Below are 12,451 nucleotides of genomic sequence, written 5' to 3' on the forward strand. Positions count from 1 at the left end.
TTTTAAGGGATTTGTCATAATCAAGACTTATTGGGGCAGATTTACTTACCCGGTCCATTCGCGATCCAGCGGCGCTTTCTCTGCGGTGGATTCGGGTCCGGCCGAGATTTATTAAGGCAGTTCCTCCGACGTCCACCAGGTGGCGCTGCTGCGCTGAAGTTCTCTGGAACGCACTGGAATACACCGAGCCGGGCTGAGTGAAGGTAAGTGCAAGCTCCGCGACACATTTTTTGTTTTAAATGCGGCGGTTTTTCGAATCCGTCGGGTTTTCGTTCGGCCACGCCCCCTGATTTCCGTTGCGTGCATGCCAGTGCCGATGCGCCACAATCCGATCGCGTGCGCCAAAATCCCGGGGCAATTCAGGGGAAACCGGCGCAAATCGGAAATATTCGGGTAACACGTCGGGAAAACGCGAATCGGGCCCTTAGTAAATGACCCCCATTATCTAACCCCCTTTATCTACACTTATCTCATAGCAATCATGTAGGGAATAAGGAATAATTGTTTATCGTAGCACACCCCTTTAAGGCACTTTTATATATCTATTAAAAGTGTATAGAAAATGATTATTGTTCCAAATTTATAAAAGGCGGTTGAAATTGTTGACTACATTATCTCTCATTAATCTGGTGTTTGTTTTTGGTTTTGGTAAATTTGTCCACCCATTCATAGGATATGGCCATCATACGTTTACATGTGAATTAGCTCATATTTGCCAAGAGGGCGGTAACCTTTTATTTCTCTCCTTAGCACAAAGAGACACACCCCCCGAGGAAATAAAAGGTTACCGCCCCTTTGGCTAGAATGAGCTGATTCACATAGAAACTTCCTGGGGAAGAACAGATTAAAAAAAAAACAAACAAAACAACAAATACATTGATCGGAGGCAATGACATGAGATATGTAACTCAACATATTGGTGATACATTTTCTTTGTCTGAAGTTACAGTTTAAATGGACTAACAACATGAGTGGCGTTTTCCATTACTACATTTACCATTTAAAAAAAAATTGTTATTGATTTTTTTAAGTTTTTTAAAGACAAATAGAGATACAGGCAGTCCCCGGGTTACATACAAGATAGGGTCTGTAGGTTTGTTCTTAAGTTGAGTTTGTATGTAAGTCGGAACTGTATATTTTATCATTGTAATCCCAGACAGAACTTTTTTGGTCTCTGTGACAATTGGATTTTAAAAATGTTGGATTGTCATAAGAACCAGGAGTAACACTAAAGCTTCATTACAGACTCCTGTGATAACTGTTATAGCTGATTATTGTAGCCTAGGGCTAAAGAACAATAAATTACCAATATCCAGGGGTCCGTTTGTAACTAGGGGTCGTATGTAAGTCGAGTGTTCTTAAGTAGGGGACCACCTGTATTCTGTTTACACATAAACTTAATGCAAAAGTAGAGGATTTCCGGAAACAACTTCCTTGGAAAAATGAGACCTGTAGTTAAAGGACATCTACCACCAGGATGAAGTATTGTAAACCAAGCACCCTGACATACTGGTGTGTGCTCCCTCTGGCAGGATCTGCTCATCTTTTAGCTTCTTATTCCCTGGTGTTTACAAAAAAAAAAAGGCTTTACAAATTATGCAAATGATCCTGAGGGGCTCCGGTCCTGTTAATAGAGCCTAGAGCTCCTCAGGCTAATTTGCATAATTTTTAAAGCCTTTTTTTCATTGAACCAGAGCATAAGAAGCTTAACAAAGAGCAGATCCTGCCAGTGTATGTCAGTGTGCTTAGTCTACAATCCTTCATCCTGGTGGTAGATGTCCTTAAAGTTTTTTTTTTTTCGTTTTTGTTTTTCATTTACTTGTTTTTAAATTTTGACTGTTTTTTCTTCCGATGTGATGTTTTTTTTTTTTTTTTAATATGAAATATGGGATCTGTAAAAAAAAAATGTGTTTTTATTTTACAGTAATATTTTAAAGGGAATCAAAGAGCTTCGGGATGTTTTACGGGTTGTGGAGACAAAGGCATCTCAGGCCTTCAAGATGGTAAGACGACAGTGTGTTTTACTCCTTGACTTCTGTTACGCTCTACATGTTTTATTATTTTCTATATTTAGTTTATTCTTCTTAAATTGACTAAGGTAGAACTTTCTGAATATGGCAGAACTTTTTAGAGCTAAATATTAATCAGTGCTTAAAGGGCACCTACCACCACAAATCTACCTATAAAGGTAGATTGGGTGTTAGGTGGATCAATGGGACGTGAGGATAGCCCTTTTAAGGGCTAATCCTCACGTCCCCACACTTTTTATCCTCACGTCCCATTGATCCACCTACCACCCAATCTATCTTTATAGGTAGATTTGTGGTGGTAGGTTTCCTTTAAAGAAAATCTACCATCAAAATCCATCATGATAAACCAGGGACATTACTCATAGATCCAGGCACCGTGACTGTGGTAATCTTCTTATATTTGTTATCCATGGCCTCCTTCCTTCTAAAATCAATACCAGCGTTACCAGAGTCCCTCCCTCCCTGTAGCTGCACAGACTGTTACACTGTGCAGGAGCACTTCTCACCCTCCTTCCTGCTTCCTCAGCACCTCCCCACTCCCTCTGCCGGATGTAATCTCACAGCAGCACAGGATGTTTCAGCACACAATGGAACGTGTTTCTGCACAGTGTAACAGCCTGTGAAGCTACAGAATGGAGATGCTCTTTTAACTCCACCCTGACTCAGCAGCATGTACTTTTAAGTACTTCCAAATGTGCAACACCCCATCTGAACTAACAGAGGATGGTTGATGTAAGGAGCCACTCTCGAGCAGAGGTGAGGACTGAGATAAGTATATAGGTCGACACCCCACGGGAATTTGTGCATCAAATATCACTTTCAAGAGATGAGTCATCCCCAGCATTATACTCCATCCGTGAATCCCATCAAAGTACGTTCTGTTTTTCACAAATTGAGCACAATCTTGTGGTGCCGGCCTCAATTCTGGGGCCAATGGTAAAGGCAAATTTTGACGTCCCTTTAATTAGTTTCATTTTTAACTTAAATTTATTTGATGGGTGGAAAAAGAAAAGAAAAACAAATATTTTGATGGTTTTTGGATTAATTATTTGTATACTGATGACTTCTTTAATGACAATAATAATATTTAAAACTTTGCTGTCAAATATCAACGCTATATAAACAATGTACAGATCATGGTGGGAGGGGGGGGGGCAATAAATAAAGGTATCACAGAGTAACTTGGTCAAAAGGAATAAGGGTCCTACAGTCTATGGGGGAGATTTATCAATAATAATAAATCCTTTCTTCATATAGCACCTACAAATTACGCAGCGCTGCACAGAGTTTGCCAAATCGGTCCCTGTCCCCAATGGGGCTCACAATCTAATCATCCTACCAGTATGTTTTGGAGTGTGGGAGGAAACCGGAGGACCCGGCGGAAACCCATACAAACACGGAGAGAACATACAAACTCTTTACAGATGTTGACCCTGGGACTTGAACCCAGGTTCCCAGCGCTGCAAGGCTATAATGCTAACCACTGAGTCACTGTACTGCCCTATCAGAGCTTCTACTCCAATTTTCTGCCATAAAAAGCACAGAAATGTTTGCAAATTGATGCGCACTGCAAGAAATTGCGGTTAATAAGGTGTATTAATTCACTACCCCATTGGACCCCCCCTGTTCTCATCATCTGTGGGGGTGTCATTAATGAGTCTCCCATGATCAGCAATAGGGCCTAACGGGATAAGGCCTAACTTGTTTGATGGGAAAACCCCTTTAAGTACAGTTTATATACATAGAGCAGAGGGATTGCAGATGTTATTGTACATAGTTTTTTGTACATTTTTTGTACTTCCCCTTTAAATGAACCCTGTTGCGGTTGTATGTAATAAGGTCTGTCAGTCTCGGCAGGTACCCGAGCGCTCTCTCCCGTCTCCGACTGCCTTCAATGTAAATGGAGCAGGCTGTAGCCATGCGTCAGCCATCCATCATGTAAAGTATGTTTGTTTCCTACATTAGCTAAATGTGTCCAATACAAATAAGGTTAAGCTGGGAAGTTAAATGATGCGTTAAATGAGGACGTGACATCACAGGTCGGACTGAAATGTGTGCAGGCCATTAGCAGCACACATGGGTGCATTAGCCTCTTATGTAGTGCGGTTACTATGATGGGAGATGACATATATTACATATAGGTGCCCATGTGTGGCGTACGCTCCTACTTCACAGTGTTTGACTGCGTGTAGATGGGACATTAAATTATTAAATGAGAAATGTTCTTTAAAGGGGATCTGTCAGCAGTTTTTACCAAGTAAAAGTGCAGACGATGTTATGTAGCAGCCCCAAAGACATTGATGCAAATATATTGGGGTGTATTGTTTCTAGCAACAGGACTATGAAAAATAGCATCATATTGCAAGACTGAAATGTCCTCACACTGTTGTGCCCTTAGCTCCCTGCAATGCGTTGCTCCACAGCCCCTCCCCTCTGATTGTCTAGTTAAATATTATACCAGTGACGCACAGAAGAGAGGGGATTGAGCATAGCGCACAGCAGTATAGAAATATGGGGTCTACTTCGAACAAAGTAAACAAAATGAAAATGTGCCCATGTTTTAAGGCAACACCCCAACCCAAAGATGATAGAGGAGATAAGCTGTGACATCATCTATTGTCAGTAGTGATGTAATGATGGGTCAGTGTTATCTATATAGAGGTCATAGTACAGGGGGGGGGGGGAGATAAGCTGTGACATGATCTATTGTCAGTAGTGATGTAATGATGGGTCAGTGTTATCTATATAGAGGTCATTGTACAGGGAGGGGGAGGGGATAAGCTGTGACATCATCTATTGTCAGTAGTGATGTAATGATGGATCAGTGTTATCTATATAGAGGTCATTGTACAGGAAGGGGGAGGAGATAAGCTGTGACATCATCTATTGTCAGTAGTGATGTAATGATGGGTCAGTGTTATCTATATAGAGGTCATTGTACAGGAAGGGGGAGGAGATAAGCTGTGACATCATCTATTGTCAGTAGTGATGTAATGATGGGTCAGTGTTATCTATATAGAGGTCATTTTACAGGGAGGAGGAGGAGATAAGCTGTGACATCATCTATTGTCAGTAGTGATGTAATGATGGGTCAGTGTTATCTATATAGAGGTCATTGTACAGGGAGGGGGAAGAGATAAGCTGTGACATCATTTATTGTCAGTAGTGATGTAATGATGGGTCAGTGTTATCTTTATAGAGGTCATTATACAGCGAGGCGGAGTAGATAAGCTGTGACATCATCTAATGTCAGTAGTGATGGGTCAGTGTTATCTGTATAGAGGCCATTGTACAGTGAGGGGGAGGGGTTAAGCTGTGACATCATATATTGTCAGTAGTGATGTAATGATGGGTCAGTGTTATCTATATAGAGGTCATTGTACAGGGAGGGGGGAGATAAGCTGTGACATCATCTATTGTCAGTAGTGATGTAATGATGGGTCAGTGTTATCTATATAGAGGACATTGTACAGGGAGGGGGAGGAGATAAGCTGTGACATCATCTATTGTCAGTAGTGACGTAATGATGGGTCAGTGTTATCTATATAGAGGTCAATGTACAGGGAGGGGGAGGAGATAAGCTGTGACATCATCTATTGTCAGTAGTGATGTAATGATGGGTCAGTGTTATCTATATAGAGGACATTGTACAGGGAGGAGGAGTAGATAAGCTGTGACATCATCTATTGTCAGTAGTGATGTAATGATGGGTCAGTGTTATCTATATAGAGGTCATTGTACAGGAGGGGGAGGAGATAAGCTGTGACATCATCTATTGTCAGTAGTGGTGTAATGATGGGTCAGTATTATCTATATAGAGGACATTGTACAGGGAGGGGAGGAGATAAGCTGTGACATCATCTATTGTCAGTAGTGATGTAATGATGGGTCAGTGTTATCTATATAGAGGTCGTTGTACAGGGAGGGGGGAGGAGATAAGCTGTGACATCATCTATTGTCAGTAGTGATGTAATGATGGGTCAGTGTTATCTATATAGAGGACATTGTACAGGGAGGGGGAGGAGATAAGCTGTGACATCATCTATTGTCAGTAGTGATGTAATGATAGGTCAGTGTCATCTATATAGAGGTCATTGTACAGGGAGGGGGAGGAGATAAGCTGTGACATCATCCATTGTTATTATTATAATATGTCAGGATATGGAACATGTTATTAACTATAGATATATAAAATAATTATTCAAATTCTTTGAAAAATATTTTTAACATAAAACCATTCCCTTTAATGTATCTATTTAGTGGAAATCCTTAAGAATAAATGAACATGTCTTTGAGTGGAACAGTTAGTCTGTGCTAATACGTTTGTTAATCTGCTGATCCTGTAGTAATGGCGCAGCCTCGGGCTATGAGATGGACATTTCCCCTTTATCCGTTACTTGCACTGACTGCAGCCTCTCGTTTTCGTACTAATTATGTGACGTCCGCTCTTGTGTAGCATTAATGTGTCCCCGAGCAGAATCTTACATTGTGTGTTACGTGACGCCTCCTGCGCTCATTGTCAGCAGTTCTGTCATCTTTCGGGGGGGGATAATGTCATGATGTGCGGATGAGAGAGCGTTCTGTGTATAGCGGGACAGGATCCACTTCTATGTGGCTCATTAATGAGCTGAGAATCAGACCTTTCAATAAATGAATTGCATATATACTGTAAACATCACAGCTTATTAATAACTTGCATGTGGCTTTCATTTTGAGCCTGTGATACCCCCCCCCCCCACTCCATGCCCTCATAGGCTTATTATTTTTTTAATTAATGGGGAGGTGATTATTAAAAACTACCAGCTGTTTTGACTATACAAAGTAACAGACGTTGTTAGGTATTGTCCCTGAAGATCTTTGTAATCATACCTTTGTGTGTTTTGTTAGTAGCAGCAGGACTATGAAAAATTGATTTACATTCCAGGTTTGTAGCTTTGTTTCACACTGTTGTGCTCTTAGCTCTTTGCTCCGGAGCCTCTCCTCCTCTCCTCTCTAAAGCCAGTGTTAGGTATTGCTCCTGGTGATCTATATAATCATATCTTTGGCCATGTTGTTAGTAGCAGCAGGACTGTGAAAAATGAAGTTAGATTCCACTACTTGACACACTGGGGGAGACTCCTCACTCTGCTGTTCTCTTAGCTCTCTGCATTAAACTGCCCACAAAGTTTAACCTTTATAAGGCTTCTGGTTGGGTAATACAGCAATCACTCAGAGCATATGAAAGGAGCTGTCCAGCAATAAACCTGGAACATATAGGGGGTCATTTACTAAGGGCCCGATTCGCGTTTTCCCGACGTGTTACCCAAATATTTCCGTTTTGCGCCGATTTCCCCTGAATTGCCCCGGGATTTTGGCGCACGCGATCGGATTGTGGCGCATCGGCGCTGGCATGCACGCGACGGAAATCGGGGGCCGTGGCCGAACGAAAACCCGACGGACTCGGAAAAACCGCCTCATTTAAAAAAAGAAAAGTGTTGCGGAGCTTGCACTTACCTTCTCTAGGAATAGGCCGGTAAACTTGAGTGCGTTCCGATGCTCTTCAGCGCAGCAGCGCCACCTGGTGGATGTCGGAGGAACTGCCTTAATAAATCCCGGCCGGACCCGAATCCACCGCAGAGAACGCGCCTCTGGATCGCGAATGGACCAAGTAAGTAAATCTGCCTCATAGTTTTGCTCAGAAGTTGACATACCCCTGCAGAATTTTGAATTTCTTGGCCTTTTTTTTTTTTTTAGTGCATATAAATGATAACACAAAAAACTTTTTTTCCGCTCATGAGAAAACACAGTAGATCCATCCAACCATAAGTGAAAAAAGTTTTCGTTTTATTATTCATATTGTCTAAAAAAAGGCCAAGAAAGCCAACATTGTACAGGGGTATCTAAACTTTTGAGCACATCTGTAAATGCATTTTTCACAGCTCTAATAACATTTCTCTCCAAGGCTGCCACTAACGTCAAAACTTTGGCTAAACTCTCTTCAATAGTATTTGTGTAAAATCAGAATACAATTTTTACTTTTTTGTTGATTCCAGCACCACTTTCATGCTCCCCCCCAAAAGTCTGTATGTACTGAGATCACCAATGAGAGCAGTGATCACATGTCACCGATGTGATGTCATCATTCTAAACAAAGACACCAGTGAGGAGCACTAGGGCAGTGGTGCTGGATCAGGAAGGGGTTTAGCAGGTTTCTAACAGGGGGGTTTTCTTTTTAATTTTTCACCACTACCTGCCATTGTGATGTCAAGATCCACAATTTAACAGGTTGTTTTATAAAGTCCCCAACTGCCCTATTTTGGAATGTTGTAAAGGGTGGGGGGTCCTTCATTTGATTGTGATCTCCTCTGTAAGCCAGAGCTATGTATCAGTGGTCTCTAATCCATCTGGCCTGACCTTATATTACATAGAATTCCATAGATTTGACCACCACATTCCTTGCGGTGGCCTGAATATGGAATTTAAGAGGTCTCAGATCTCCATGAGTGATGCCATCAGATCTCTGGTGGGCTTTAGGAATTGGACCCCAGTTGATCAGCTGGATGGGTCAGTTTCTATTCCTTTGTAACCAGAGGACCAGATTTCTACTACCCAGTCCTGTTTGTACAAACATGTTTTTATCATGTTTTGTTACTTTTTCACTATGTTTTCGATTTTAACCACTCTTTTTTGATACTAATAAACGTTCAAGATTTTTACTCAAGCTGGTGCCGAAGGACGCTTTTCTCCTTTTGTTTATTCTTAGATTTCTACTACGTTGTTGTAGGAGCTCATAGAATTTTTTCTTTCCTGTTTTTCACTTCTAGGCCTTTAAGGCCTATGTTACTTCAGTATCTTACCCGGATCATCATACAGATTTCTTTCTCTTATTTTAGGCCATGGAAATGCAGTAGCAGAATCGAGACCTAAAGAGGGAAGAGGGGGGGGGGGGGGAGAGCTGCCTAAAAAATGTCATGTTGATGCGATAGAATAATATTGAATAATAACAGCAAAATCTGGAGGCGCTTTGCTTTGTGCACACATGCCATGAAGCCATAGAGGATGTGCTCTCTTGTCCCAGTTTTCTGTCATTTGCAAACATGAAAGCACAAAGGTAAAATGGCCTGGAGGACGCGGGACAAGGACGGCGAGGGAGGAAGAGATGATGTCCATTATCTGCTCATAAAGAGATAGAGACCTTTGTCATGTATCCAGTGCTACTTGACTAGAAATGGTAGTTCAGAAATCTCGCTTTTCACTAGCAAGCTGAAGCTTTAGAAACAAAACCCCAAAAAAAGGGGGTGCACAACCCGTGGCCTGTCAACCCTCTAGTTGTGGTCCACTTCCTGCTGACGGTCAAATGAGAGCTTCCATACCTGGAAGAAGTGTTCATTGGTGCTGAAGGCCGGGTAGTGGTGAGTGCGGATGAGAAGTCCTCACTTCGCCTGGGTCCTCTCCTGCCGTTTCTCTCGGTCTCCCGATGCTGGTTGTATCCGCCGGCATCAGGACCCAGAGCAGAGTGGTCTCTGGAGCAGGAGAGGACCTAGAAGTGGTAAGTACTTGTCCACTGTACTGTACTGCTCTCGGGTCCTCTCCTGCTCCTGGCACAGCTCTGCTCCGAGTCCTGATGGAAAAAGCCACAGTGTGGAGCAGGGATGAGAAGAGGCCACATTATTATTGTCTACTATTATTATTTGCTCTGGGGTCTCCACAATTTTGTCTGCTCTCAATGCAGTATTTGGTTCCTGGGGGCTAGTTATTGCTATACATTGGTAATTAAAATTCCTCTGGTGGCATTTTTTGTTTTACTCTGTTTGTTGGTGCATATAGCGTGCTGGTTACTGGTGTAGTCCCTTAAAGGTAAGCAGTCTGATAATGTGTGTTATACACCACTGGCCTAAATCTGTAGACCAGGAACAGAACAGACATTTAAAATCCATCATGATAAACCAGGGGCACTTACTCATAGATCCAGACACTGGAGCAGATTTATTTACCCGGCCCATTCGCGATCCAGCGGCGCGTTCTCTGAACAGGATTCGGGTCCGGACGGGATTTATGAAGGTAGTTCCTCCGCCATCCACCAGGTGGCACTGCTGCGCTGAAAATCAACTGAACGCGCCGGAATACACCGAGCTGGACCAGGTGAGGGTAAGCGCGTCCCAAGCGATACAATTTCGGTTTTTAAATGCGGCAGGTTTTCCGAATACGTCGGGTTTTCGTTCGGCCACGCCCCCCGATTTCCGTCGCGTGCATGCCAGCGCCGATGCGCCACAATCCGATCGCGTGCGCCAAAATCCCGGGGCAATTCAGGGAAAATCGGCGCAAATCGGAAATATTCGGGTAACACGTCGGGAAAACGCGAATCGGACCCTTAGTAAATGACCCCCACTGTGTCTGTGGTAATCTTCTTATATTTGTTATGCATGACCTCCTTCCTTCTAAAATCAACTTTGAAAATTATTCTAATGAGACAGAAGAGCTACCCTAGCCCCTCTATGCTGTATTTACACAGGCTGTTAGTGTGAAGGAGCATTTTCTCGCTCCCATAATGGATAACACATATAAGAAGATTACCACAGTCACGGTGCCTGGATCTATGAATAAGTGTCCATGGTTTACTCTGCCTGATTTTGATGGTAGATTTTGTTCAAGGGAAATTTCATAATTTTTTATCATTTTAATATTTCTGTAGTTGGTCCCTTTTATTAAGACTCGACTCCACCAAAATGGTCACCAACTCCATGACTCAGACTCCACAGCCCTGCCCATATTACCGTTGTACCTTGCCCGTGGCAGGGCATAGTAATAATTTTCGAATTTTGGTGTAGACTGCAGCTTAGTTGTATAGCAGTTTAAAGTATCTAATATTCTACATTAAAGCCACTTAAAGGGAACCTGTCACCAGGGACCTCATTTTTCACTAAACACAGATTCTAAAAGCCCATCACACCTGCAGTGCACATCTGCCTCTCTGCCTTTTCTAAGCATTTGCATTACAATATAATTGTGTGTTATAACTTGCTCTTGCATCCTGACAAAATCCTGGAGTAGTCACAGGGGCTGGACTTTGGTTTGGATGCATTTAAAAAAAACAACATGTGACCTGTTTGAGCTGCAGGCTGCCTCCGTGTTTGTGCTCCTGTACAGCTTGTCCCTCCCCCACTGATGTCAGGCTGACCAGGCAGTTACCTCTGAGAAGAAGCAGGAGGTGGAGCTAGACAGGAGCACTAAGGTGGGGCCAAGCTCTGAGGAGTGAGTAACACAGACAAGGCACATGTTGTTTTTTGAAATGCATCCACACCCCTGTGAAAAGTCCAGCCCCTGTGACTACCCCAGGATTTTGTCAGGGAGCAAGATAAGTTATAACACACAATTATATTGTAATGCAAATGCTTAGGAAAGGCAGAGAGGCAGATTTGCGCTGCAGGTGTAACAGGCTTCTGCAACCTCTCTTTAGTGAAAAATTAGGTCCCTGGTGACAGGTGCCCTTTAAATAATGACACAAATCTGCACACAGAAGTATAAAATAGTAACGGGAGTAAAATAGTGCAATATTTTCTTAGTCTTACTGACCCGCATAATGAATAGGAAAAAACCCCCCAAAAATTAAACAACTTGGGCTTTTATTTTCTTCCAATCCCACAGGATTTTGATTCTTTTTACAGTTTCTGTGCCCTTTTTGCAGAAAATTAAATGGTAGCATTAGGATTAGATCACATGGTTGTATTTGACACAGATTTTCTTAAGGGAGAATCTGTCAATACCTGGGTCACAACCATTCGCCATTATACTTTGTTTTCCAGTTTTCCACTATTTGCACAACCTCTGCTTGCTGTCATAAGCAGAGCACATTATTGTTTACAGACAGCTGCCTAAACCCCCCTTACAGACCTAAGCAGATGTGTCCTAGGTTTGCGATGAGTTCTTTAATATCAACCCAGTCCAAAGCATTATAATTATGGAACAGATTGTGCGGTAAAACAGGAACATAATCTAATAGATTTTTTTTCCCACTGCCAACTGAGCATATGCTGCTGTGTGTGGCGCTCCTGTCCTGATAACCAGCGACATGTATACGTATATACCGCACACAAAAATATATCAGGTTTCATCAATGCAACTTTACATTCCATAGACTTTAAAAATATATATTCCAAAAATCTTCCATATATCACAATATTATGTCTTCTTAAAGGGGTAAGTATAAGACCCTAATGGGGCCACCCATATTATACCCTATACCCTTACCCTGATAAAGTTTACTGGGAGCCATGGGACTCCATACAGGACTCAGTGACCTGATGACAGGTGTCCTTTAAATCCTGTCACTAGTCACCACTACCTATTGGAGCAGATCACAAGGATCAATCCCAGCCTTTATCTTGTTATTTCATACATTAATCATTATAAAATCATCTTTTCTTTATTATGTAAAAGAGGCT

At 42.2% G+C, this 12,451-nt stretch overlaps 1 protein-coding gene across 4 annotated transcripts in view; it reads left to right on the forward strand.

Moving 5' to 3' along the window:
- TTC7A (tetratricopeptide repeat domain 7A) overlaps positions 1 to 12,451 on the forward strand; it is a 265,076-nt gene that overhangs the window by 45,569 nt on the left and 207,056 nt on the right. For all 4 annotated transcript variants that reach the window (XM_072140303.1, XM_072140306.1, XM_072140304.1 and 1 more), the window contains exon 6: positions 1,925 to 2,003. In XM_072140303.1, the coding sequence (XP_071996404.1) occupies positions 1,925 to 2,003 (79 nt within the window). The remainder of the gene's footprint in view (positions 1 to 1,924; positions 2,004 to 12,451) is intronic.

This window comes from Engystomops pustulosus, chromosome 3, assembly GCF_040894005.1.
Source record: "Engystomops pustulosus chromosome 3, aEngPut4.maternal, whole genome shotgun sequence".
Taxonomy (NCBI): domain Eukaryota; kingdom Metazoa; phylum Chordata; class Amphibia; order Anura; family Leptodactylidae; genus Engystomops; species Engystomops pustulosus.